Raw genomic sequence first — 26,162 nt, forward strand, 5'->3', positions numbered from 1 at the left:
GGGGAGAAGGTCGAAGGAAGAACCATGCACTATACACGAATACCCCACATGCACTATGACCGCTCGCCCTCAACTGCGACGTCGTGGCGCCACTTATCGACGCGCCCAAACTTGGCCGCGTCCTGCATCGGGGGCGGCGTCGGCGGCAGCTGCGGGTACACCATCATCGGGGGCGCCATCGGCGGGCCAAAGAAGCCCGAGCTCATCATCGACGGCGCCCCGAAGATCATCGACTGCTGTGCTGCCGCCATCTGCATCTGCGCCTGCGCCATCTGAGCCTGCGCGAGCATCTGCTGCTGCTGCTGCTGGGCCTGCTGGGCCATGTAGAACTGCGACTTGCGCAGCGCCTCGGGGTACAGGCCGAGAGGCTTGTCGTCCTCGTCTTCGTCCCCCCCAGCGCTCGACGGGTTGAGCGTCGAGCCAAAGTGCGACACGCGCAGGCCGAGAGGCTTGTCGTCGTCATCGTCGTCGTCTTTCGCGCGTGGGGGAGACTGAGGAGAGAGGCTGCTTCCCCCACCGCGCAGCGACGGGAGTTTGTGCTTAGTCTTGTCGAGGACGACCGAGAGCGGCTGGTCTTCGTCAGAGCTGTCGTCGCCGCCGACGCGCGACGCCTGTCGTTGTGCAGCCCGTCCGATCGTAGCGACGAGGGGCACGTCCTCCTCGCTGCTCTCGTCGTCGTCCCGCGCACCTGCGATCTGCGGGAGACGAGGAGGCCCGCCACTGGTGTTTGGGTATCGTGGCCCGGTGCCAGTGGTGCGCCGGGGACCCTCTTCCTCGTCTGAGTGCCAGCCCGAGGCCTGTGATCGCGCAGGGACTGGAGCGTCGCTTGAGTCGCTGTCTTCGTCGGACTCTTCGTCGTCGTCACCGGGCGGAGGAGGAGCGCGCTTAACGATGGTCTTGGGGATCGCAGGGAGGACTGGAGGGGGTGAGTCGTCGGGGATCGCACCAGCAGATATGGGTCGCTCCTCTTCCGTCTCCTTGCCCTTTCCTTTCTTCTTCTTGCCCTTCTTCTTAGCCTTGGCTGCTTCCTCGGCGGCTTCACGCTTCTTGCGTTCCTCCTCGGCTTGGCGCTCTTGCTCCTCGATGACCTTGAGCTTCGCGAGTTCGCGCTCCCAGAGCGTGTCGACGCCGAAGACGGAGCGGGTTGCGGCGCCAGGGCTCGCGCCATGAGCACCTCCGCCCGGATGGAGGCTCTGGCGTGGTGCGCCAGGTATCTCGTCCTCGAAGTCGAGGAGTGGCTTCGCGTTCGCAGAGTTGCGACGAGTCAAGTTTGGCGCTGAGTTGAACGAGTTCATATGTTGTGAGGCGGGCCGCTTGAGCTCGTCGGGATCGATCAGAGTGCTGGAGCGTATCGGCTGCGTGCGCGCCATCATCGACGGACGATCATCGCCGCGGAACACCCTGAGGAGAAGTGAGTCAATGTCGGGACGTGACTTGACGACAGACAGCTCATTACCGTTGCTTTCCACGCATTTCCGCCTTTCGTGCTTCCAGGTCATCAATGAGACTACGCCCGAAAAGTTTGCCTGCCGGACGTTTCGGGCCAGTGGGCTCGTCCACTTGCACGATCGGCATCTCCGGCTGAGGTTCTGGTTCCGGCTCTGGATCTGGTTCGATTTGCTGGCCATCCTCCGTCGCTCGCTTTAGGTGGCCTTCAATATCCGCATACGCGACGTCGCGCTGTCCATCCACGAGAAGGTTGTTGCGGAATGTCAGTTGGGAGAGTGTAAGGCTAGCCCGTGGGTTCGGCGTGAACGAATTCGAAGCAATCGGTGCAGCCAAACCGCCTGGCTCCAGCATAGACAGCGTCGTAGACGCACGCCGTGCAGCCTTCGCACCAGGCGGGAGAGGTCGCCCGTCGGTAGACAACTCAAACCCATCGGTAGCCCGAAGCGGTTGTTTCGGGGCAGTGGTAGGAGCGTTCTGGAGGGGGCTGGGCATGATGAGGACTTTCGGACGCATAAGATCCATGCGGGAATATCTTCGCTCGCCCATGGACGGTCGTGACATAGGTTCCGGGTGGGGACCGGGCTCGTCGTCCAGCATCATCTGCGTCGCAAGGGTGCCGTGCGAGAGCGTACGCGCCCGCTGCGCCTTCGGGTCGAAGCGCGACATGCGGCTAGGGGAAGGTGGACGGAGTGCGAACGGATTGTCTTCGTCGGGAGGGGGCCCGTCCAGCATCCGACCCATGGATCCGCTGGAATAAGTGCGCCCATGATCGACCCGAGATGCTCGGTCGGGCGACGTCGCGCGGAGTTCATCGTTTAGCATCCCGCGGGAACCCAGACTGAAGGTTCGTCGTCGGTCGGCGCCAGGTGTGGGCGACCGGACAGTCTCACTCGATGGGAATGGGACGGAGTGCAAGGGACCAGATAGGGCAATGTTGTCAATTAGAGCATGTGCCGAGGGGCTGCGAGCCCGGGGCGGGAGGATGGGGTCGCGGTCATATGCCGTAGGTGCATCGAGAGGATCACCGATGGAGTGTCTGCGCGGCCCTAGCGTGTTCACTGAGGGCTGAGAGTCGAGGAACACACCGCCTTCTCCAAGGCCGTTGAGCATATTCCCACTCATCGTGCGCACATGAGGCGGTCGACCGCGACCTAACGCATCGTGGGGGTTGGGTAGGACTTCGGACTTGTTCCTCTTGCGCTTCTCCTTTTCCTTCCCTTTCTCCTTCTCCTTCTCCTTTGGTACGAGAGCATCGAGACCCCATGACGCCAGGTCTACCTCGAGGTCGGAATCCTCCTCTTCCTCATCTTCGTATCCGCCATCGTATGTTGAGTCCCTGCCAAACGGGTTGCGTAGCGCATCAATGGAGGCACGAGATTTGCGGTCAAAAGCTCCAGAGTCGCGAGTCGCAGGACCAGGCGCACTGTCACCGGTCTCGCTGGGAAGGGACACCCCGAGATAGTCGGCACTCTTCCGCTCGGGTCGTATGGGTATGTTTCGGAACGGGAGGAAGATAGCACTCTCTTGAGCAGACTTTGGAGGACGCGATGGGTCATCCTGGTCATTGTCGTACTCTACGGATGGATGAGCGGGGGTAGGTCGCCGGAGGACTTGTAACTCACCAATCAGAGCGGCGGCGAGGGCGAGACGGGAGAACGGTGCTGCAGGCATTTGTGGCCTATTCCTTCGTTTATGAACAATCTGCGTCGGGAGAGATGGTATGCAAAGGAGCGGAAGCGGGAGGAAGAGAGGGTATAAGTGTCGGTCGTCGTAAGTAACGGTCAAGTCAAGCCTCGAGCCCGCTTTCCATTCTACGTTGCGATCCGATATGGTAATCCCACGTGGACTTGATCAGGAACGGGCGTTTGTTGCGAAGCGCCCTGCATCCTCCCTCTTCCACGAGCATCGGCATTCTGAGCAAGTGAACTACTGAAGTCCACGACGAGCCAACGTGAGCAAATCCGTATTTGAAGGAATGCAAATCTAAGAGGAGAGCTAGTGAACTCAGGACGACTTCCAGCCGGTGTCGTGAATCTGCTCTGGTTTGATTGGGTTGACCTACTTATGTGCGACAGCTCCTCTGCTAGACCACGGACCATCGGCGACCATAGTACACTCACAGAATTAGCACCTGGATTACCAGTGGTGCTCTATGTCAAGCTGCCGTCCGAGGTAGACCGGCCATCAATCAGCCTGTTTGAGGTTGCACTGCCAGAGAAATTGGACAGAGGAGTCTGGAGCAGCCATCCAGTAGCTTCCACGGCGAGCTACCATGTCATTGAGGAGAGATACAAAGACTCGAAGGTGTCTGAGCCTCCCATGCTGTCGAAAAGCCTCCGCAGAGGAGAAGGTACGGAGTCCGAGTCACGGGCGCGTGCATCGCATCCCGTGATCGCGTTTCGCGCTGTGCAACTTCTGATCTCGATCATGACACGTCAGTACTTCGCTCGCCAGCGTAGGCCGCGGTTGCGCCGACTGCCATACTTATACCCAGCGACGTGGACCTGGGCAGCAACCACTACCCTCTTGCTCTCCGACATCCAGCGCAGCTACCTCTCCTCGCTGTCGTTGACGACCTCCTCTCTCTCCAGCCATGCGGCTGTTCCGTACTCTTCTGACGCTCGGTGTCTGCACACTTTCCGTCTTCGCCCAGGACGGCAAGGAGAAACACGCGTATCAGGTCCGTTGTGCATGCTGCCTTGAGCCGAGCGTGAAGAAGACTGACTCTGCGTGTAGAGTGATGTTGCTCGCCTGCGCAAGATCGTCATCAACAGCCTCTACTCGCACAGGTCCGTTCTCTGTCATCTTGGCAAACATGCAGCGGTCTGACGTAGTTGCAGAGATGTCTTCCTCCGCGAACTCATCTCTAACGCCAACGATGCTCTCGAGAAGCTGCGGCTCACCTCTCTCACCGAGCCCGACGTTCTCACTGGTGCAGAGCAAATGAACATTACTATTCAGGCTACCAGGGACGAGGATGGCTCGGGACGTATCATTATAACTGGTGAGCACATCTCCGCAGCGTTAGTTAGCTTCACGCTCAGTATATGCGCCAAGACACGGGCATTGGCATGACTGCGGATGAACTTACGAACAACCTTGGTACCCTCGCTAAGTCCGGCACGTCCGAGTTCCTCTCAAGGGCAGAGAGCGACACCTCGGGCAACGGCAACCTCATTGGCGCTTTCGGTCTTGGCTTCTACAGTAGTTTCCTCGTTGCGGACCGCGTGCAGGTCGCCTCTCTGGCGGCCAAGTCCTCGAAGAACCCGGACCCGAAGCAGTATGTCTTCAGCTCTGGCGCGGATGAGAACTCGTTCGACATCTTCACGGATCCTCGCGGTAACACCCTCGGCCGTGGTACCGAGATCACCCTCTTCCTTAAGGGAGATGCTGGCGAGTACCTCGAAGAGAAGACAATCAAGGATCTGGTGTAAGCATGATCCACACTGCCTTATATCCCAGAGCACTCATGGAATGTTGAACGTAGTAATAAGCACTCTTCGTTCTCGACGGCCTTCCCCATCTACCTCCTCACTCACCGAGTTGAGATGGTACCAAAGGAAGTGCCTGAGGAGGAGCCTGTCGCCGAGGAGGAGAAGCCGGAGACCACGGAGACCCCTAAGGAAGACATCGACGAAGACGAAGTTGTCGTCGAAGATGTTACTGAGGAGGTCGAGCCGAAGGAGGAGAAGCGCAAGGAGCCTGAGCTGGTGCCGGTTACTCGCGAGGAATGGGTTCAGATGAACTCCCAGCCCCCTCTCTGGATGCGGTGAGTCGTCAAATAAGAGTAGTAGTATATATTTGCTGAAGCATTTCGCTCCAGTGATCCTAAGACTGTCACGGACGAGGAGTATGAGAACTTCTACCAGGCGACGTACAAAGACTTCAACAAGCCTTTGGCATGGTACCACTTCTCTGGCGACTCTGGCTCCGGTGTTTCCTTCCGCGCTTTGATCTACATCCCCTCGCAACTGTGAGCACTCCGTTCTACTCTCCACGTTGTCATATCTCACGCGTCACATACAGTGATGACAGCTACTGGCAGAACCCGCTTCAGAGCGTGACCAAGGACATTCGTCTGATGGTGAAGCGTGTATTTATCACCTCCGACCTTGGGGAGGACGCGCTCCCGAAGTGGGCCAACTGGGTCAAGGTCGTCGTCGACGCGGAGGACCTCCCTCTCAATGTCTCGCGCGAGACCCTCCAGTCCAACGCTTTCCTCAAACAGCTCCGCGGCATCATTCTCAAGCGTCTCCTCCAGCTGCTCAACCGTATCATGGAAGATGACCCGGAGAAGTGGGCCAAGATCCAGGAGACGTACGGAAACGTGTTCAAGCTCGGCGCAGTCGAGGACCTCAAGAACCGCGAGAAGCTCGTGCAGCTCGTGCGCTTCGCGACGAACCAGCGCAACAGCACGTCGCTCGACGAATACCTTGAGAACAAGAAGCAGGGACAGAACCAGATCTTCTACCTCGCGGATATGGGCAAGTCGGCCGAGGAGCTGTCCAAGAGCGTCTTTATTGAAAAGCTCCATGCGCGTGGGTACGAGGTTTTGCTCTTGGGTGACCCACTGGACGAGGTGTTTATCACCAACGTCCGCCGCTGGAAGTGAGTATCTGCGGACACTTCGTCCTGCTTGATTTGCTGACAAGTATGCAGGAAGATTGGCTTCCAGGACGTCGCTAAGGCCGGCCTGAAGTTCGGTGACGAAGGTACGCATACGAAGCTTCTGCACCATGGATGATCCTAACTATGGTGCAATAGAGATGACCGCCGAGGAGGAGAAGGCTGAACAGGAAGCTCTGACTGAGAAGTACAAGCCTCTCATTGAATGGCTCCGCAAGGAGGTCCGCGAGAAGGGTGCTGCTCGTGATGGTACGACCACTCCTTTCCCTTACTACGGCTCTCCTGCTAACACATGCGCTGATGTTCAGTCATCATCTCGAACCGCCTTGTCGCTAGCTCATGCGCGATCGTCGCCGACGAGCACGGGTACACCGCCAACCTCGAGAAGCTCATCAGCTCCTCGCACGCGCAGGTGAACCACAAGCACATGTGGGACTTCGCCAAGAAGCAGAAGGTGCTCGAGATCAACCCGCGCTCGCCGCTCATCGAGGGCCTCCTCCACCGCATCGAGCAGCTCCCCGTCGAGGAAGAGGAGCGTGACATCGAGGCCGAAGACGAGCTCCGCGAGGTCGCCACCGTCCTCGTCGACGGTGCGCTCGTCCGCTCTGGCTTTGCTGTCACGGATTCGAACGAGTGAGTGCTTGTCTACCTGTCTTTGTGTTTCTCGGGCGCTGACGAGGATGGCCATGACAGGTTCTTCATGCGCGTGGACCGCATTCTCCGGCGTTCGCTCGGTGTCTCGGAGACCGCCCCAACGGACACGACTGTCAAGCCCGCGCCACCAGTCGATCCCGAGCTTCCCGCGGACGCCGACTTGCCCGACGTCGACGAGTTCATTTCGAGCGGGCACGGGAAGGTGTCGTGGGAGGTCGAGGAGATCGACGAGTTCGGCAACGTTGTGAAGGATGTGCCCGTCGAGCAAAAGCGTCATGATGAGCTTTGAGCTTGTTGGGTGGAATATGTGCATGATGTATCAAAATTTGGAAGTACATAGTAACTTATTGGAATCAATGGGTCTCGCGGTAACATAGAACAAGGCCCACCGTGCGGTTTGTCAGAACTGAACAGGTCGAGAGAGAGCCAGGAAAGTACCTACAGTATACCCCGGTAGCGCCAGAATGGGCGCCTCCAATCACTCCGTCCTTGACCTTGATCAACCACTGACCGCACTGTTCTCAATGGCCGCCATTCCACCACCAGTCTTCACAGTACCACCTCCGCTTCCACCAGGATGGACAGAACACACTGGTATGTATTAGATGCACCAGACAAATGCAAATGCCATGTACTCAGGATGCTCATGCAAACGTCCGCGCAGGTCCGGGGGGCCAGCCGTACTACTTCAACGCGCAGACACAAGAGTCAACGTACGTGCGACCCTTGCCGGCGTTCCCCATTCTTCCTCAGGCTGCTGTCCCAGCCGCTCCAGCGCAGAAGAAACCTAAGAAGGAGAAGCCGGCCGTGAAGACACCCATACCTGGGACGCCGTGGCTGCGCGTCATCACCACCGAAGGGAACACGTTCTACACGCATACGGGCGAGAAGCGTAGCGTGTGGACCTTGCCCGAGGAGATTAAGGATGCGGTCGAGCAGCTGGAGCGCGAGGAGGCGCTGAAGAAGGCTGAGGAGGCGAGGAAGGCGGAGGAAGCGCGGATGAAGGAGGTCGAGAGGATACAGTCGGAGGTGCAGGAGATGGTGGCGGCGAAGAGGAAGGCGGAGGGACCGGTTCCTGTGGATGAGGTTGTAGTCACGAAGAGGGCGAAAGTGGAGGATGAGGAAGAGGAGGACGAAGAGGACGAGGACGAGGATAGTGAAGAGGAGGAGTGGCAGAGAGAGGCGGCTGCGCAGCTCGCGGCGGAGGCTGAGGAAGAGGAGCGGAAGCGCGAGGAAGAGAGGAAGCGACAGGAAGAAGAGGCGAGACAGCTCAAAGAGGCGGAGAAGCAGAAGGGGTCAACACAGCTGAACATGCCGGAACGGGTCGACCTGTCAATTGACGAAGCCAAGGCTCTGTTCAAGGTGCGTGTGGACATGTCTCATGTCGAATGCGTTCTGCGGTGCTGAACGTGCCGTTGTTATTGTTCAGACCCTCTTACGCGAGAAGAACATTAACCCTCTCCATCCTTGGGACATGTCGCTCCCGCTATTTGTTTCCGACCCTCGATATGTTCTCCTTCCATCAGTCTCAGCGCGTCGCGAAGCGTTCGATGAGTACTGCCGCGACCGCGCACGCGAATTGCGGCAGTCCAAGGTTAAAGTGGAGAAGGAAACCCTGGACCCCAAGGCAGAGTTCGATCGCTTGCTCAGGGACGAGGTGAAGAGTACGCGGACTAGCTGGACCGAGTGGCGGAGGCAGTGGAAGAAGGACCGCCGGTTTTACGGCTGGGGTCGCGATGACAAGGACAGGGAGAAGCGTTTCCGCGACTACCTGAAAGAGCTTGGCGAAAGTAAGCCGGTACCTTTCAGCGTACTCTCGTGCTTTGCTGATGGTGCTGCTGCGCTAGAGAAACGCGCTGCGGCGCAGAAGGCGGAGGCAGACTTCTTTGCACTGCTCAAGGAGAGTGGATTGGCAAAATCGGGAGCAGTGTGGAAGGAAGTGCGTGTCGCCGGCGGTGTACGTCCAAGCCAATGGCGCTGACTCCGTCTGGTCTACAGATCAAGAAACACCTGGTGTCGGACCCTCGATACGACGCGGTTGGGTCTTCGTCTCTACGAGAAGAGCTCTTCAACACATACATCAAGGCAGGCGCATCTGATCCTGCAGGGTCAAAGCCGACAGATGCCACGTCGCAGCCACAGTCTGGCCCGACGCCTGAGGAAGATGAAGCAGAGCGTGAGCGCCGGCGTAAAGAACGCAAGGAGCGTGCGGTCAAGGAGCGGGAGGAGAAGGTCCGAGCGGAGCGAAGCAAGCTTGAAGCGGAGATCGACCGTTCCAAGCTTGGTCTCACCAAGGAGGAGGGCGAGCTCGAGTTCAGGTGCGCCATTTGGTTCTATCCCTGTTGATCCGTTGCTTGGCGCCACTCACTGTAGCTGTGTTCTTCATATGCAGGACGATGCTTACCGATGCGATCCGGGACCCACAGGTATGCTGGCTGTGTCGGGATGGACAGATCGCTGATGGCTGTTTTCCCGACGTTGCTCGTTGCAGGTGACTTGGGACTCTGTATTGCCTCAACTCGAGAGGGATCCTAGGTACACCAACTCGCCGCTCCCGCCCAACCAGCAGTTGCATCTCTTCCATTCGCACGTCAATGCACTGCGCACCAAGCACTTGACGAATCTGCATGCACCGTTTGCCTCGCATGCACCGGCCTTGAACACACCTTTCACAGCCCTGCCTGTGGCGTCACTGCTCTCGTCCCTTCCGGTGACTAAACTCGGCTTCGACGTCGATCAGCTTGAACGGGAGTACGACAAGTGGCAGCGCGAGCGCGCTCACGAAGCCCGACTTGCGTTCGACCAGATGCTCAACGAAAACTCCTTCGTGGAGTTCTGGGGGCGCCTGGGCAAGATTGGCGGCAAGGGCGTTGATGAGAGCATCAAGAACGATGATATAGGCGATGACGCCGAGGAGGAACAGGTTGACATGAAGGCACTCGCGAAGAGCGTGGACCTGAAAGAGATCATCAAGGTCTTGAAGGTGGGTTGTGCTCCACATCGCATTCGCATCTGGCATGGTTGACGTATCCGTGAGTAGAATGACAAGCGCTACTTGGTATTTGATCACATCCCGGAGCAACGAGAGCAGTGGCTGAGGGTGCGTTTGTACCGATGTGCCCTCGCGACCAGACACAAGGCTGACTGTTTTGTGATTCAAGGATTATCTGGCGCAGCTATCAGCGCCAACGCTCTCCGTTCATGTACCACACAAGTGATGTTACAGTGCGGGATGCTTTGTTTTCTATTGTACCATGGAGTAATTCATTCGCCCCTTGTGGCACCCGAAAGACGTGTGAAATCCTAAGCGATGACTCAGCAGGTGGACGTTTCGTGACGTGCTGCGTTTCTCGCATTAGGCCACAAGCCATTGAAGCTGCACTGCCTGTGGGTTACGCGGCGAGACCTCCGAAGAGCCCTATGTGGGCGTACCGCGTCAGCATGCTGGGGCGCAATAGACGCTCAGAAGGCGTTGCGGACTTACTCGAAATTATTAATACCGCAGCGACAGGTCTGAGCGTTTCTTAACAGGATATAAGTTCCGCTGTCGCCAAGGTCAACCTACATCATCCCATTACTCTCCCTCCCACAACTTCCCTCTTACGACCAATCATGACTATCAACGACGACAGCCATTCCTACATCCCGGCGACTCCTGGTGATAGCCGTTCTCCTTGCCCAGCTCTCAACGCTCTAGCCAACCACGGCTACTTGTGAGTCCTTCCCCGTGAATATTGACGTCATTTTTCACTAAACCACAACCATAGGCCCCGCGACGGGCGCAACATCACCGTGACGCAGCTCGTCTCTGCGATCCGCCATATATACGGCATTTCTTTGCCGTTCGCCTCGATCCTTGCTCTAGGAGGTGTGGCGAAGTGCGGACACTGGAAAGGACTCGGTATGGTGGTCGACCTCCACGAGCTTGCGAAACACAACGCAGTCGAACACGACGGCTCCCTCGTTCACGCGGACACCGCACCGGGAGAGGTCTACGCACCGACTGCGGTAGATCCTGTCTTGCTGCGTCATCTGTTGGAGACGTCCACTACGGATGTTCTCACCCGCAGGGACCTGTGCAGGGCGCAGCTCACACGACAGGCAGCCTCGCGTCCGCTGAACTCTACGCAGTCCTTCGTGTCCAAGGGCGAGCTCGACCTCATCCACCAGGTGTTCGGGATCCCCAGCTCCGAGCGTTCATCCAGTACCCCCGCAGAGGGCCATGAGCTTGTCGTTCCGAAGGCGGTCCTGGAGGACTGGCTTGGGCGTGAGAAGCTCCCGGAAGGCTGGAGTGGCCCGTTACGAGAAGTCGGGCTACTGGAGCTGGTGGGCCAGGTCCGCGAAATCGAGAAGGTGGAGACCGAGATGGTTGCCTCCGGGAAGGGCACCTTGTAATCGTCGCACACGCTCACTCTCATCCGTCCGGATTCAGATCCCCAGACAGCCACTTGTGGACCATCGCACACACGATCTTTTGGACTGATTGTATAGTATGAATGGAACATCATGGACTCCTACCCTCGTACGCAAACCGACTCTCAGATACCATTTACTATCCTATTCTATGAGCTCTCGTTGTACTACTAAACTCGCCGCATTCATATCGTATACCTTTGTTCTTGTTATGCGTCCTTTTTGGACTCAGCACCGCTTGCACGGTCCGGGTGCTTTGATCTCACCTGCTTCCTTCAGGCTTCTTCACGAGGAACCCTCGAAAAGGCCTAACTACGACCGTGACCCGATGGGCCGGGCTCAGAGTAGAGGTCCCTCTGGCCAGTGTGCCATGTCCGCGAAAGTACGGATACGAAGACCAAGATAGCTACACCTGGGAAGGCCATACTGCATAAGTTACACGTACTCAAAATTAGCACCACGTTCGCGTGGAGCCCCGTATCCGCCGTGTTCCCCTGGTGGACGAGACTGTTTGGTCTTCTTGAGCTTCTGGAGCTCGCGGACTTCAGTGGTGGCGCTAATGTATTCTCTCTTGAATGACCTATGTCTCTTCGCCCATACATTTTGTCGTCGATGTTGCCGCATCCGTGCGTCGTGTAGATGTCATTCAATAAGAGGAGCCCGAGGAGAATTCCAGATAGGGTCATGCTGCCTTGGGACGGCGCTTAACCGTGCATATGCTTCTTGTCCTCTCTTCTGACCTTCGTTATCAATATAGACGCGAATCCTCGCTCTCGGAACGGGATATCTCATCGGCGCTGGACTGGATGTTGTGTTTGAACATCTCATCGCACCGGCCACGGGTGAACCGTCCGACCTGCCGTTACCCAATGCTCGGGGGCCATGCCAAGTGCGTTCTAATCGTCTCACCTGGCCATACATATCGCACCGTCATTGAACATCTCCTAGTCTTGACATATACGTTTGGAACAGGGGTTCATGCTAGGTCGCCACCAATCTCTAGACGCTCATTTTTAAGTGCCCGAGGCAACAGCGCATGACCGTTCACAATTTGATGGAAACTATTGGCCTGCCGAGACGCAACGCCCGAGAAGACGACGCCGCGGGGCAGATCACCACAATCTGCTGTTCAGAACATCCGACCCCAGTCGGGGTCAGGTGGGGCCTAAAATAGGTGCGCACAACGTCGTACCTATGAGCTTTACGTTGGCTAACACCGGGATCAAGATTTTGCCACCGAACTTGTGACCCACCGTAAGACGCCCCTCCTCCGTGCCTCTAGCTAGGGATGACGAGATAGGCCTGGGATGCGTGCCTAATCCCTTGACGTGGGTCTGGCGGATATGGATAGGCCAATCCACCTTGTCGCCCGTACATATAACGCGCGTGCGGCAGAGGTGACAGGTGAACGGTTCCCACTCCGTTCGCCACCCCAAAGTCCCCTTAAAAGCGTTCGGCCGCGATTGGAAACGCCTTCGAGGATGTCTACAATGTCCACGGAAGATGAGAAGATCCTTGAGCGTAAGATGACACGGCGAGTGCTATGGAAGTTGGACATGCACGTCTTGCCGCCGTTGGCCTTCGTAAGTGACGCGCTCAACACACAATTGCCTTTGCCAATCTGCCGACTCCACTTTCCCAGTTGTGGCTAGCCAACTTTATCGACAGAACAAACATCGGAAACGCCAGGTATGTCACCGAGTTAATCGCTGTACAGACGATCGCTCACAGCCTCACAGGATAGCGGGATTGGAAAGGGACACACATCTACACGGCACGCAGTTCAATACCGCGCTTGCTAGTACGTCCATGTCTGTGCCTTCTAAACTTGTCTTCTCACCAGTGCGATAGTCTTCTATGTCTCGTATATCCTCGTCGAACTACGTGGGTACCGCTCACCATCATGAATAGCCGACATCTCATCATCCCGTAGCTTCCAACTTGGTGCTCAAGAAGTTCAAGCCCAGTCGATGGCTGCCGTTCCTCGTGACCATCTGGGGAACGGTCACCACGCTAAGCGGCCTTGTTCAGAACTTCAGCGGTCTGTTGGCGATCCGATTCTTCCTAGGGTTCTGCGAAGGCGGTCTCTTGCCTGGAATCGTAAGTGGCTCTTCATCTCTATGGAACCGCGCTTACCCGGTGTGGTAACATAGATGTTATACTTGAGCACTTTGTACAAGCCACACGAGCTGCAGCAGCGGTACGGACCCTGACTGCAATACAGGTGCTCCCGTGTACTGACCGCTGGATACTTAGCGTTGGCATCTTCTACGCATCTGCCTCGCTTTCCGGTGCTTTCGGTGGTACGTCACGGTGAACTCCCTACTCTTCACAGCATGTGTCTCACCAACTTTTCAGGCCTTCTCGCCACTGCGATCATCAAGATGGACGGCGTCGGGGGACTGGCGGGCTGGAGATGGATATTCATCCTGGAGGGCATTGCCACGGTTGTCATTGCACTGACATCCTCTATCTTCTTGCCTGCGGACATCCAGTCCGCCAAGTTCTTCACGGAGGAAGAGCGAGAATTCGCTCGTAAGTCCCGCCAACTCTGTTTGAACGACGGCTATCTGACTGACGGTAAGTGGCCCGCCTCCGCACGGCTTTCGGGGTCACCACGAGCGCGCCACTCTCTGAGCCATCTCAGCGCATCACGAACCGTGATACGGACCCAGAGAAGGGCGATGAGGTCAAGTTGGAGGTGCAAACGGTGGAGCAAGTTATCGTCAACTCTGCAGACGAAAGGTTCGAATGGGGCGAAGTGCTGCGAGGTACGCACACCCACTACCGCATGAGACCGCCACTTGACGTCAGCTCCCATAGGTGTCAAGGAACCTCAACTCTGGATGACGGCACTCTCCTACATGGGCATCATTATCTCTCTCTACTCTTTCTCACTGTTCCTGTCAGTCCCTTTCGATCCTCTTACCTTGAACATGACCTGACGCCTGCACACGTGCAGCCCAACGATTGTAGCTGGGCTCGGCTATACTGGAAGCCAGGCTCAACTGCACACAGGTAAGTGCCTTGACAGCAGGCATCATCACTACTAGCATCTCGTTCCCTGCTGACGCGCTGCAAAAGTGCCTCCCTATGTACCGGCGGTGGTTTTGACAGTCGTGGTGTCGATATTGAGCGACAAGCTCAAATGGCGAGGTCCCTTCATTCTCATTTTCCTCCCCATCTCGATGGCAGGTCAGCGATATCTAACCCTCTCAGTTTGCTCACGGCTGACACTGAAATCACCTATTCAAGGCTACATACTTGCAATCGCCGCGAAGGTATAGAGTTCTTTCTATATGCTGTGGAGAGCCACTCAATTCAGTCCGCATTGACAGACGAACACCCAACGTTACGCCGCAGGTGAGCCGCACTTCTTCCGGATAAAGAGCTGGCGCTGATGCTGCGGCAGTTTTCCTTATGGCAACAGGGATGTACGTACCTCGACGAGGATGTCATCAGCAGTGGAACTCACCAATCGGTATAGCTACCCCTGCGGACCTTGTATCCTGTCAATTCTTCCAAACAACAACGCTGGCCATTACAAGAAGGCGACCACGGTAGCATTGCAGCTGGCGCTGTCCAACTGCGGGTACGTCTTCGCTTTCGATCCCCGCCCACGACCCTCGCAATCTCACCGATGATCCTCCAGTGGCTTCGTCGCGACCTTTGCGTATGACTCCACACAGGCTCCGACGTACATCAAAGGTCACAGTATCACGCTGGGGTTCGTGTGCGTCGCGTGGATTGCCATGTTCTGCAACGTGTAAGCCTCTACCTCGTCTATTCTTGTCAAATGCTCTAATTGCATCCTTGTATCGCAGGATGTATTGCCTGTGGGAGAACAAAGCTCGAGCGGAGGGCCGGAGACAGGACAACCTGACGAAATATCAAGAACTGTGGGACTCGGGCAAGACTAGAGCACCAATCGGAGACCGACACCCTGACTTCCGTTTCACGCTGTGAACGGCGCAGCATATGGAAGCCTTGTCCAAGGCTCCCATCCTGGTGTAACAATAGCGTTGTATGATAGTCGCCTTGTCATCTTGAGCCCAAGGTATTTTAGGCATATTGAGAGCGATAGAGCCCTATATCGCATTGCATACATCGTATTGGGATGCGTGGGTACACGACACCGTATAGTCGAGGGACCAGCCATGGACGAACAAGCTTAGTTCTCACCAAACGCGGGTCCCGTATGTAGTTGTCCCGCCAGGTCGGCAGAAGGGGAAGTGCACGGGGAAAAGAAAGCTAGATATACTGGAGTAGTGGAAACGAAGTCCTGAGAGGTAGCGGAAAGTCATGATACATTGGGGTGGCTGCTCTTGAGTACTGAGTATGGGTACATGTGAGTAAGTAGATCACCAATAATTACGCAGGTAATGTAAGCCGTCGTCAGGTCATCACAGGGGTCGTAACAGCAGCAGGGAAGAAATGGACGAATGAGACAAGACTATCGATAGAACCTAGTGAACAGCGTCAGTTCAGGGATCTCTCGGGGTGCCGAAAGGAGTCACACGCACTTCTTGTTGATTTGCCACAATAATAGGTTGAGGTTGAACTTCGCAAGGCCATTGAACAAGGATATCGAGGCGCGATCATCGAACTGGGCTTGCAAGAGGTCTTCCATCTTGACGTCAGCGGTGGCCATACGATTGGTAATGCCCAGCGTGTGGTTGAAAATCTCAATCGTGAAGACGCCGACTGCATCCGACGATAAGACGATATCGAGCTTGTCGAACTGACGAGGAGAGTAGTTCTCAATGGATAGCAGGATACCCTTGTCGTAGAAACGCTGGGCAGAGTACTTGAACGACCCGAACTGCGGCATCTTGCCTGCATTTTCCAAGTCACGTCTGTGGAAGTACTGCTTGGTAAATGGTAGCAGGCGTCGTTTGCTTCGGTGTGGGCTGTCAATGAACTGCGACAAAGCAGAAATTGTAATGAACACTCACCCTTTGCCACGCTGCATCGTGTTCATGGAGGTCTCGACGTAGTAGTGGTACTGCTTGATCTGGTCCTCAAAGTACTTCTTTCGCTCCGCCAGGTGCTTGAGCGACTCTTCCAGGCTCTCCTTTTCGTGCTGACGCTGGACTCTCCGACGGTTCTTGCTGCGGACGTCGCCGGCGATCGCATTGAGGATTCCTTGGTAGCCATCCATGCGGGTGATCTTGCCCTGCTTCTCAAGCTCAAGGAGGAAATAGATGGCGTGTGCCTTGACCTCTCGGAAAGTCATCCTGAACACACTCGTCAGGGCAGCAGGCAATGCGGGACAGGATCCACTTACGATCGGATATCCTCCAGTCGGTACGCGGAGTCAGCACCAGTGGTAGAGGGCATTCGGCGTTGATGCCGCATCATGTCCTGCTCCATCTCCTCTAAAATGCCCTCCCAGACGACCTCATCGTTGTCGGTGACGGGTTGCATGAGCGACTCTACCAGATCCTTTGCTGGTTGAACGCGAAGTATTGCAAGTACGGCACGCTTCGCTTGCACCCACAAGGCCTTCTCGTCTGCTCGCGGATCTGCCCAAAACATGAGCAACTCTGAACTAAGAGTTATACAGAAAGGTCTCACCTCTGACTCGTGCGAACCGATTGGAGAGTTGCAGTTCGATGGCAGTATCGCGCGCTTCGTTCAACTCATCGCTACCGGCGTTGGGAACACCATCCAGTTCAGCCAAGATGACGCGGAGCGTGTCATCCCTCGGAGGCGCCTGCAGCTATATGAGTCAGTGTTTTCTATTGTTCATGTTGTGGCTCACAAGATGATCAAGGTACTGCGACAGAAGCCTGTGCATCGAGTACACCTCGTTCGGGGAGATCCAGATTGGCCGTGGAGAAATGGTCGCATCCAAGAATTCGTGAGCGTGGAACTCGGTCTCGGCATCGGAAACGTTCGCGACTACACAAACGTAAGCTCGTGATGATGCTCAATCGGCAACAGGAGACTGACCTTCCATGAGCCATGTAGAAATGGTAGCGATAGTCTTTCGCACGTAGTCATTGACCGGGAGGTAAGCCGGGCTTTCTTCGCTGAACTCTGAACCGCTGGTGATCTGTGTGAGCATCTTCGAGATCTGCGCAAGGTTCTTGCGGGAAGCAATGTCAATCGTAGTTGACACGATGTCGAACGTCTCGGGTGTGCTGTGCATCCGTCAGGACATGTTGTCAATCAACAGACAGTTGATGTGACTCACATAATCGCGGGGTTTATGTAGCGGTAGTAGACCAGCCTGGCCACGCATGCTGCACAAGCCTCGACAGGAGCCTCCGGGAACTTGGTCTAGTTCGGAGTCAGCTATTTTCTAAGCCAGACGTGATGCAAAGTATACCTTGACAGCACCCAAGGTCTCGCGAGCCATGTACCGCATGCCATACGGCATCTTGCTAAGAGACGAGGTGATGGCACGCACGAACTCCTCAGTCCACCACTGCAAGACTTGCAAATCTGTTTCGTCATCATTGGCAAGGAGGTATCAAACGTCATCTGGAAAACACTTACGGCGAATGTACTCAGCACGCGTATCAGGATCTTGCAGGGCCTGATGGAAGGCAATGTCCTTGTTGTCAAGCTGGCCCTCCTGATGATGACGGGCACGGTATATCTACGAACGTTCCGGTGAGACGCGACATAATAGCTACCATTTGACATAACACCCACCACGCAAGGATCGGTCTCCAGATCCAGGTCATCAGCATTGATTACTTCCCGGATGACACCCTGAAGGGTATCACGGATGTATGCTGTCTGCTTTGGCCTCAAGTAGTGTACCGCGACGTTGATGAACGTGGGGTGCGTGTGAATGACGTCCTCAACGGTGTGCGCCGACGCAACCTCCTCATGAACGGCAGTCTACATATCACTCGCATATGAGTATTGGTAATCCATCGTGACAAGAGAACTACTGACCTGGAAGAACTTCAGCAAAAGGTACTCTTCTCGCGGCGCTTGACCATAGCCGAACAACGTCAGGACGACCCGCTCCACCATGCGCCTGTTCTTTTCCCAGTTGTCGTCGACGGCACCTCTTGCAAAAATGCGCGTGAGATATTTGCCATCCGTCTGGAGGAGGTAGAACAGCTGCTGATACAGTTCCAGCTTGCGCTTTGCCGTGCGGTCCAGCGTGCTCGGGCTCGCAAACGGATCGCCGTGTGCCGCAAGCACCGAAGCCCTCGCAGCATGGATCGCAGCGCTGTCCGCACCGAGCCGCCTGCGCGCCTTGACGAGCTCCTCGAAGTTCTTCACGTTTTGCACGACGAGCGCAATCTTGACGTCGAGCTCGCTGACATCGTTTTCAAGCGCCTGATTCTCGCGGATACGCTTGACGACTTCCTGCCGGAGCCGCTCGACCTTGATCTCCTCCTGGAAGTCCCCCTCTGAGTCGTCGAGCAGGTGCACGAAGTTCTTGATTGTACCGACGCTGACGTTGGTGCCGAGCGTGAGCTGCCGGTACTGCTCGCGTGTCTCCTTCGCACGGAAGAGCGACTGGATCTGGACGATCTTGTCTAGGTTGGAACGGTAGTACTGCATCTTCTCGCGGAACTTCCTGCGCTGCAACACACCGCGGATGAGCGCTTGGAGGATAGTGGCCTGTGGGTGGCTGTTGCGGAGGAAATCCCTCCAGGCGATCCACTCGAGGCGGACGAGGTAACCCCGTGCAGTTGCTTGAAAGCCAACAACGTCGGGCTCGACGAACTCGAGCTTCTTCTTCTGCTCCTCATGGCGAGAGCGAGCCAGCGCGGCGCGAGCGCGGGCTTGGAAGATACCGACGGCCTTCACAACCTTGACCTCCCCAAGCGCTCTGTGCATGGCTTCGTGTTGCTGACGGGCAAGCTTAGCACGAGCGAAGGCCTGAAGACCAACGAGTGCGGGAGTGGCCTTGCGGAGGCTACGAATGAGATTGAGCAGTCGCTTGCGCGCGAGGTACGTCCTGACAGCTGCTTGGATGCGCACAACAACGTCCGACACATCGTCAAGCTTCGCCAACTGCGTACGGACGCGTCTCCGGACCAGAACGCCTCGGACCTGAGCTTGCAAAGCCACAACTCCGGTCTCGGCACGTGCGAGCCCCGCATCCTGACGAGCAAGCCGCGCACGCAGCAGGGCACCGCGAGCATGAGCTTGGACAGCAACGATGTTGTCTAAAACAACGGGCTTCGCAAAGGACTTGGCGATCTCTTTGTGACTGCGCTGTGCGATCCGTGCGCGGGCGACAGACTGAAGCTTAACCACCGAGACCTTGCAGCTCTTGATAGCGGACTTGAGCTTCTGGAACTTGCGCCTGACGAGCACCCCACGGGACTGGGCCTGAATCTTCACGATGTAAGGGACTGTCGCCTTGATCCGCCGTAACTGCTGCTTCCACTGCCTGCGGACTAGGGAACCACGAGCATGTGCCTGGAGGGCGATCACGAAGGGCGAGAGGTCACGACGTTCCTTGCGATCCTCGTGCAGTTGTCTCCGGACGAGCGCTGCACGACAGATCGCCTGCACTTTGGGTACATATCGTTCTGCCATCCGCATGCGCGCCCGCTGGGTGACTTGGTCTTTGCGGACCAGGAAGGCCCGAGCGGCGGCCTGCAATGCGACGATGGAGTCCTCGCATTCAAGAAGCAAGCGGTCGCGGCCTAGGGTGGACAGTCAGTCGTTTACCCAAAGGGCGTCGATAGGCTGCCCACTCACGTTCATCCTCAGTCTCTGGCTCCTCCTCAGGCTCCTCGTTGATTTCTTTGGCGAGCTCGCGTCCGACGTTGCCGAAGTTCGGCATCGGAACACCGGCCTCCTTCAAACCTCTCTGCGTCTTCTGAAGCTGGTCGTCAGAGAACTGGAGCTGACCAACGAGGTTTCCAATCCGGCGCGCGAGTCCACGCCGAGCAAGCAAGTGACTATAACGCCGTTAGCAGTGCTCCGAGCATACTGTATTCGAGTCGTAAACCGTACCTCAAGGCGTGGATGCAGTAGATCACCTTCGGGAAGTTCTTCTTTTCGTACAGATCGGTCAACTCGAAGATGAAACCCTGCAACTGGAGCGTTAGCGCGTACCACGTGCTCGGTGTAAGAGACATGCGTACCTCTGGAAGGCCGACGTGACGAACAAAGGCGAAGAAGTGGTTGATGTTGTCGGAATGTCTGAAGTCCAACTTTGGCGCCTGCAGAAGCCGTTAACCCCATCCCTCTTACCGACACCTAGCGTATACGCACTTCGTAGATCTTCCGTACCGCGCCCTCGCCCATGAAGACTCGGACCAGTTTGGCCAGGACAACACCATTCCTCAACTGCTCCTCCATCTCCACTACTCCGAACGGCAGCTCCTCACCCAGACAGCCCTCAATCCACTCCTTCGCCTCTCCGACGTGACACAGGTATTCGTACGCCTGAATCAAGTGTCTCTGGACATCAGCCCACAATCCCCTGGTCAAACGCGTCGATGGCAATGGTGTGTTGCTCGGGATCGTGTCTCGCAGCAGCCTCTTCCTCCGCGGTACACCAACAACATCATCAGCGTTCGTTACGCCAGGGATTACCAGCTCTTGCTTAGGATCAGGCCTCGCCTCCACTTTTGGTTCGGGTAGTGGTTGCGGGTGACGCTCTGGAGATGGCTGCCTCCAGTCCCGGGTACGGTGCAACCGGTCTTCTCGGCTACTGAATCTGTCCCTTTCAGGTGACGGTGGCGGAGGATCGTCTGCTGGAACGGCGATTCCAGGCCAGTCTTCAGGAGCGTCTCCACTCGCGATACGCTCCAAACGACGGACAGGCGCCCCAGTTCCCAATTGGTCGAGACCACGCTTCTTCATGAGGTAAGAACTGCGGTACTGGGTGGGGAACATTGGGTTGGAGGAAGAGGAGGAGGAAGGAGAAGGCGGAACGCTTGTCGACGCCGGAGGCTTGTCTGGTGAGATTGATCTGGTACGTGCCATCCCTAAGCTTGATAGAGGACGGTGCGAAGTACGTTCTGGGGACGACACGGCAACATCCCTGTCACCGTACAAAGACGTAGGTCTCCGTCTGAGAGCTGTGGTCGAGGATTCCGGAGAGTTTGGGACGGTTGTCTGATTGGTGGTTACCGAACGTACTGAGTTCTCAGACGATACGGAGGAGCCTGTTGAGTTCTGATTGACACTCTCCAGCGTGTTGGAGCGACGGAGTCGCACTGACGGTGGGGTGTAACTCGAAGCATCAGCTGCCTGAGTGTACGAGCTCAAGCTCCTCACGGCCGCGATAGAGGAAGACCCTAGAGGAGTAGAGACGGGAAGATGGATGCGCTGGGGCTCCGGAGCGCGGAAGCCGTTTGTGGGGGAGTCTGGAACCACAACCGAGACACCAGTTGTATTAGGCGACAATGGGGATGCAATGATTGGTGCCGGCATCGTGTATCTCTTGGACGGAGGCGATGGAGAGTAGTCCGACGGGAGCGTCTCACTTCGCGCAGGGGACGCGGGCGGAAACGCAAATCTATCGATAGACCTTGACCGTAGGGGGGTATCGAAGGTCGGACGAACTGGTGAGGGAGTCGGTGCTTCCGATCGCGTCCTGTCTACGGATGGACGACTAGGACTGTCCGGGACCATACCTTCAGCTGCTCGTGAACGCTCCTCCCACTTCCCCCGCACGGCACTGATATCCAGGCTGCCACCGACGCGATGAGACGGTGTCCATCTCCGGGTAGCATTGGGAGTGGTCGATGTGGACCCCGAGTTTCCGGTGGGTGTGGTCAGGAGAGTATTGCGCGATTGTGAACCAGCGCGAGAGAGTGTCCCAGCGCGAGATGAAGTGCGTTCCAACAAAGCCTTCTGGTACGCAAACTGGCCAGACTCGTGGGCAGAGTTGTGTCTTAGCCTAGCCGAGCCGGACGATGATGTCGAATCGGATCGCTCCATGGTCGTGGTAGGGGGGGTCGTGAAGGTCGTGAATGTCCTGGGCTATCTGCCCAGGTAGAATGGAGTGGTTACGAAGGAGAGTGTTTGCGTTCAGCAGACAGAAATGCGGAGAAAAGCAGCAGCGCGGACGAGTGGGCAAGAGTCACTCGGGGCGGAGGGCAAGGTTGATTGCAGTCCGGGACGGGGACGTGCGATGACGACCGCTTCGGGAACTCTGCTCTCTCCCGCCGCCTCCAACATTGGCCACAACTCGTGGTCTTCCTCCTCGCCCTCTCTCCTTGCGACATTCACGAAACAAACATCGACAACAATTCGTTTCATACACCGGGCACCAAGCTGGGAGGATGGATTCGTTCTCGAGGAGTCTGGCAATGGGTTGTGGTTCCGGCGCTTTACGCGCACAGTCAGAGGGTTCGTAGCTACGGTGTACTTCCGCGATTTCAACGATGGATGCCTCAAGAATGCCTGCGCCCGACGTCCACCGAGTATGTTGCAAACGGCAGGAATTGTCGGATTGCGCATGGAGGTGTCCGATTGAGCCATCAACTTCTACGAACGCGTGAGTGGCTTGTAGTCGCGCGTCGCGTCGCGTCTGGCAAGCTTGACCATGAACGACCATGTCTGCCACCGCCCTCGAGCTCGAGTCTCTCGTATACTCTCTAGTACCCAGGGCGCGACAAGATGAACAACTGAAACGGCAGCTGGTGGCACACTGTGAAGAGATTTTGAGCAGGTAACTCTGTCTTCTCCAGTAGAAAGCCGGACCGATCCTGTGGTCGCGTCCGACACGCGTTCGCCGCTCACTTTCGCGCGTAGTCACATAGGACACTCGGTAGAAAAAGATATCGGACACCTAGCAGATCTCACCAAGCGACATCGTCAGTAATTCGCTCAGTCGTTTCGTTTGCAGTGTACTTGACCCATTGAGCAGTCTTGCAGACAACGCCGAATGGTTCCAGCACCCTCCGCTTCACCAACTTACTATCGAGGTTATTGGACCAGGCATGTACGCTATTGTATACCTCACTCGTCTAGAACTTACCATGTATTGATTGAAACAGGTGTGTGTACTGGCTTTACGGACTAAATTGGTACTGAGGTGAAAGCCTAGCCTGTACTGAGCAGGAAGCATGCATCTCTTCAATTCCTGTACTCTCTCGCGTCCACACCGGCCGCGGCTCCTGTTGCTCCATCTTTCCTGCCCTCTCTCGCACCACCGCCTCCGACACGACCATCATCCAGGTTAACATCCAAGACATCCTCGCCAGTGGATGGACGACCACCTACTAGGGGCCCGAAGGGCAAATCGAAGGCGGACATCCTCAGAGAATACCGTCTCCAGATGGGTTTGTATATTGTTCACACGCATCACAGGCTCCTCTTGACCATCACATAGGTCAACCACACATACCAGAACACCTTATCCTACGCGACACTTTGTATCTCCTGCAGGGTATCTCGGGGAAGTACGTTCAGTTTTCCGTAACCAAGGATGCCGAGCAGAATAAAGAGCTTGTATTCGCCGAGGATCCGGTAAGCCTCGGTGACAACCCCGAGCCGCTCGAGATACTGACTTTGCGCAGAGATACTACATCCCCGCTCCAACACGAGCACTGATCCACCGACTAGCAGAAGTCGGTCACCTATATCAGCGCGTCGACTCCTTCGTGCGCGAACGCGAAGGCAAAGTCGGCGTGGGCATGATCGAGCAGAGCCTCTGCCATCACCTCCAGACGCAGCTCACCGAGTACTACAGACTTATCGCCGTCCTCGAGTCTCAGATGTCCGCCGTTTCTCAGGCGGATGACCCCGCGAGAGCGAACGGCGTCGATGAGGAGCGCGGTCGGGAGGAGGAGACCGGGCTGACGTTGAAGCGCTTGGACGTGTGGATCGAGGACTGGAGATTGCGTATGCGTATGATGAGTGTGTGCGTTGAAGGCGCAAGAGGTCAGTGCTGTGTTTCTCTATACGAATCCACGATACTGATGAGTATGGTGCCAGACGCACACGGTGGTGCGCTCGTCAACCTCATCCACGGCTATGCCGAGAATGGCGACCCATTCATCCGCAAGTTCACCAATCAGCTACTCGAGGAGGTGAATCCTTCACACAACTGCGAGCCTTCCCTCTCTGACTTCTTTTGGATAGGTCTCAAAGCCCTTCTTCGCGACGCTGCATAAATGGCTCTTCTCAGGAGAGCTATACGACCCCTTCTCGGAGTTCTTCGTCGCCGTCGACCCAGAATTTGCACACCTCCAGTACATGCAGCCCTCATTGCAGGGCGTCGGACAGCTTGCAAGCGATGGCGGCTTTGGCGGGGGTGATGGTGAAGATATATCGGAAGAACGCGCTGGCGGGCTACAACTCTGGGAACAGAAGTACCGCTTCCAGGAAGGCATGCTCCCGGCGTTTGTCGGCGAGACATTCGGTCGGAAGGTGGGGACTCCCGCTTGCACCATGCATGGTGGTGCTAACCCAGTTGGATTTGGACAGATCTTTTCTACAGGGAAGAGCTTGAACTTCATCCGGTATAGCTGTCATGACAGCGATTGGGTTGCCACTCGGGAGAAGCTGAGCAACACCGGTGGAAGTGAGTTCGTTCATAAGCTCATCGGCCGTCAAACGACTTACTGGTGCGGTAGCGCTCAAGTACAGCGACATCGTCGGTTTGGAGCGGTCGATAGATACTGCATACCAAATCGCCAGCCAGCGTCTCTTCGACGTGTTCTTCGACAAGTACCGATTGCTGGACCACCTATCCGCGCTCAAGCATTACCTTCTGCTTGGCTATGGAGACTTCACAGACCAGCTGATGGACACGCTAGGGTACGCAGCGAACCAAGTGTCACTTGACCTACACGACTGACACCTTCTCAGACCCAGCCTCTCGCGTCCCGCCAACGCCCTTTACCGACACAACCTCACCGCCACTCTCGAGTCCGCCCTGCGTTCATCAAATGCACAAAACGACCCGCCAGATGTTCTTCGGCGCCTCGACGCTCGGATGCTCGAATACTCGCATGGGGAGATGGGCTGGGATGTCTTCACGCTCGAGTACAAGGTGGACGCACCCATCGACACAGTACTTGACCCAACAGCCATGGTGAAGTACCTCAAGCTATTCAACCACCTGTGGAAGGTCAAGCGGATCGAGAGCACGCTCAACACGTCGTGGGTGCGCATCGCTGGCGGGTCGAAGACCTTCCTCCGCATACCGGGTACGTGCCCTCCTCACCCCTTCTTCCCCAACTCCCCCTTCGCTTTTGTCTCACTAGCCCTTTGCTTGCCTTGAACAGAACTCGAATATGACTGGCATCAGATCCGCCTCGTCGTTGCCGAGATGATCCACTTCATCCGGCAGCTCGAGGCGTACTGCCACCTGGAGGTCATCGAGTGCTCATGGCAGGACCTCATGTCCTTCGTACAGAAGAAGGAAGGCGACCTCGACGCCCTCATCGAGAACCATCGCACGTACCTCGACCGTATGGTCAAGAAGGTGCTCCTGCTCAGTCCGAAGGCGGGCAGGGAGGAGAACCTGTTGAACCAGGTCCGAGATGTGTTCAGTCTGATCTTGCAGTTCCGAGAAGCTACGGTAAGCGCCTGCTGAAGATGATAGATCAGTTAACTCAGACTCTAACCAACTGAACGGCGGACAGGATGATTTGTACAACTACTGCCTGTCGGAGTCGGCCAGACGAGACGCGGAAAAGGATGCAGCGCGAGTAAGTTGCGCTTCCCGACTTGCTTCATTAAGCATCACTCAACCACTGTCATGTCAGGGCGTTTACACACGCATCGACCAAGGCGCAGATCGCAGATACACCGAAGAGTCCCTCCCCGGCATCCTAGCGCGTGTCAAGGACTACGGCGCCTCCTTCTCCGAACGTGTGCAGACCATCGTGTTCGCCCTTGCCTCACACCCCGACCTCGACTGTCGCTTCCTGGGGATCCGTCTGTCGTTCTCGGACTTCTACAAGATGCGGAAGGAGCAGCAACAGCGTGCTTGAGATATAGCAATATGTACAGGTACAGGTATCGTACGGGTCTAACGATGTTGTAAAATGGCATACAAGCGTGAGGGCGGGATGTAATTTATAATCATACATACAAAACGTCACAGATCATAAAAAGGTTAGTCG

General features: G+C 56.4%; 7 protein-coding genes across 7 annotated transcripts; 5 read left to right on the forward strand and 2 right to left on the reverse strand.

Moving 5' to 3' along the window:
• Positions 1-53: 53 nt before the first annotated feature.
• Positions 54-3,120, reverse strand: L226DRAFT_452396 (uncharacterized protein; the record flags this gene model as incomplete). The annotated part of the gene is made up of 3 exons (XM_067675060.1): positions 54-1,401; positions 1,457-3,023; positions 3,072-3,120. The coding sequence occupies 3 exons, from the start codon at positions 3,118-3,120 to the stop codon at positions 54-56; spliced, it is 2,964 nt and encodes a 987-aa protein (XP_067541821.1).
• Positions 3,121-3,912: 792 nt separating this feature from the next.
• L226DRAFT_499395 (heat shock protein Hsp90) lies at positions 3,913-7,122 on the forward strand. The gene is made up of 11 exons (XM_067677718.1): positions 3,913-4,129; positions 4,186-4,238; positions 4,290-4,453; positions 4,507-4,879; positions 4,937-5,218; positions 5,273-5,422; positions 5,476-6,057; positions 6,109-6,161; positions 6,214-6,324; positions 6,384-6,708; positions 6,769-7,122. The coding sequence occupies exons 1-11, from the start codon at positions 4,043-4,045 to the stop codon at positions 7,016-7,018; spliced, it is 2,430 nt and encodes an 809-aa protein (XP_067541822.1). The 5' UTR covers positions 3,913-4,042; the 3' UTR covers positions 7,019-7,122.
• Positions 7,123-7,223: 101 nt separating this feature from the next.
• L226DRAFT_477674 (uncharacterized protein) lies at positions 7,224-10,016 on the forward strand. The gene is made up of 9 exons (XM_067676764.1): positions 7,224-7,323; positions 7,394-8,091; positions 8,159-8,519; positions 8,577-8,668; positions 8,728-9,047; positions 9,122-9,155; positions 9,221-9,712; positions 9,770-9,829; positions 9,891-10,016. Exons 1-9 carry the CDS (start codon positions 7,254-7,256, stop codon positions 9,945-9,947), a joined length of 2,184 nt encoding a protein of 727 aa, XP_067541823.1. The 5' UTR covers positions 7,224-7,253; the 3' UTR covers positions 9,948-10,016.
• A 325-nt stretch (positions 10,017-10,341) lies between these two features.
• L226DRAFT_453385 (Cloroperoxidase) lies at positions 10,342-11,124 on the forward strand (the record flags this gene model as incomplete). Its single annotated transcript, XM_067675120.1, has 2 exons — positions 10,342-10,442; positions 10,497-11,124. The coding sequence occupies 2 exons, from the start codon at positions 10,342-10,344 to the stop codon at positions 11,122-11,124; spliced, it is 729 nt and encodes a 242-aa protein (XP_067541824.1).
• A 1,245-nt stretch (positions 11,125-12,369) lies between these two features.
• L226DRAFT_132909 (MFS general substrate transporter) lies at positions 12,370-15,365 on the forward strand. The gene is made up of 19 exons (XM_067672274.1): positions 12,370-12,396; positions 12,494-12,725; positions 12,785-12,831; positions 12,882-12,943; positions 12,994-13,026; positions 13,076-13,242; positions 13,296-13,342; positions 13,399-13,445; positions 13,501-13,677; positions 13,728-13,913; positions 13,966-14,047; positions 14,105-14,160; positions 14,227-14,337; positions 14,398-14,423; positions 14,481-14,505; positions 14,555-14,576; positions 14,630-14,734; positions 14,795-14,908; positions 14,967-15,365. Exons 2-19 carry the CDS (start codon positions 12,624-12,626, stop codon positions 15,106-15,108), a joined length of 1,551 nt encoding a protein of 516 aa, XP_067541825.1. The 5' UTR covers positions 12,370-12,396; positions 12,494-12,623; the 3' UTR covers positions 15,109-15,365.
• Positions 15,366-15,655: 290 nt separating this feature from the next.
• On the reverse strand, positions 15,656-20,973 carry L226DRAFT_452633 (uncharacterized protein; the record flags this gene model as incomplete). Its single annotated transcript, XM_067675074.1, has 15 exons — positions 15,656-16,040; positions 16,098-16,379; positions 16,430-16,667; positions 16,720-16,858; positions 16,907-17,046; positions 17,098-17,288; positions 17,342-17,427; positions 17,477-17,592; positions 17,647-17,749; positions 17,806-17,997; positions 18,055-19,772; positions 19,828-20,030; positions 20,086-20,162; positions 20,217-20,294; positions 20,347-20,973. The coding sequence occupies 15 exons, from the start codon at positions 20,971-20,973 to the stop codon at positions 15,656-15,658; spliced, it is 4,575 nt and encodes a 1,524-aa protein (XP_067541826.1).
• Positions 20,974-22,629: 1,656 nt separating this feature from the next.
• On the forward strand, positions 22,630-26,141 carry L226DRAFT_608520 (gamma-tubulin complex DGRIP91/SPC98 component). Its single transcript, XM_067685940.1, has 14 exons — positions 22,630-22,756; positions 22,840-22,901; positions 22,955-23,025; positions 23,135-23,369; positions 23,420-23,556; positions 23,607-23,970; positions 24,025-24,119; positions 24,172-24,459; positions 24,517-24,613; positions 24,666-24,849; positions 24,901-25,241; positions 25,320-25,615; positions 25,680-25,745; positions 25,803-26,141. The coding sequence occupies exons 1-14, from the start codon at positions 22,641-22,643 to the stop codon at positions 26,028-26,030; spliced, it is 2,580 nt and encodes an 859-aa protein (XP_067541827.1). The 5' UTR covers positions 22,630-22,640; the 3' UTR covers positions 26,031-26,141.
• The last annotated feature ends 21 nt before the right edge of the window (positions 26,142-26,162 follow it).

This window comes from Lentinus tigrinus (genome assembly GCF_003813185.1).
Source record: "Lentinus tigrinus ALCF2SS1-7 unplaced genomic scaffold L226scaffold_2, whole genome shotgun sequence".
In the NCBI taxonomy this organism is placed as follows: Eukaryota; Fungi; Basidiomycota; class Agaricomycetes; order Polyporales; family Polyporaceae; genus Lentinus; species Lentinus tigrinus.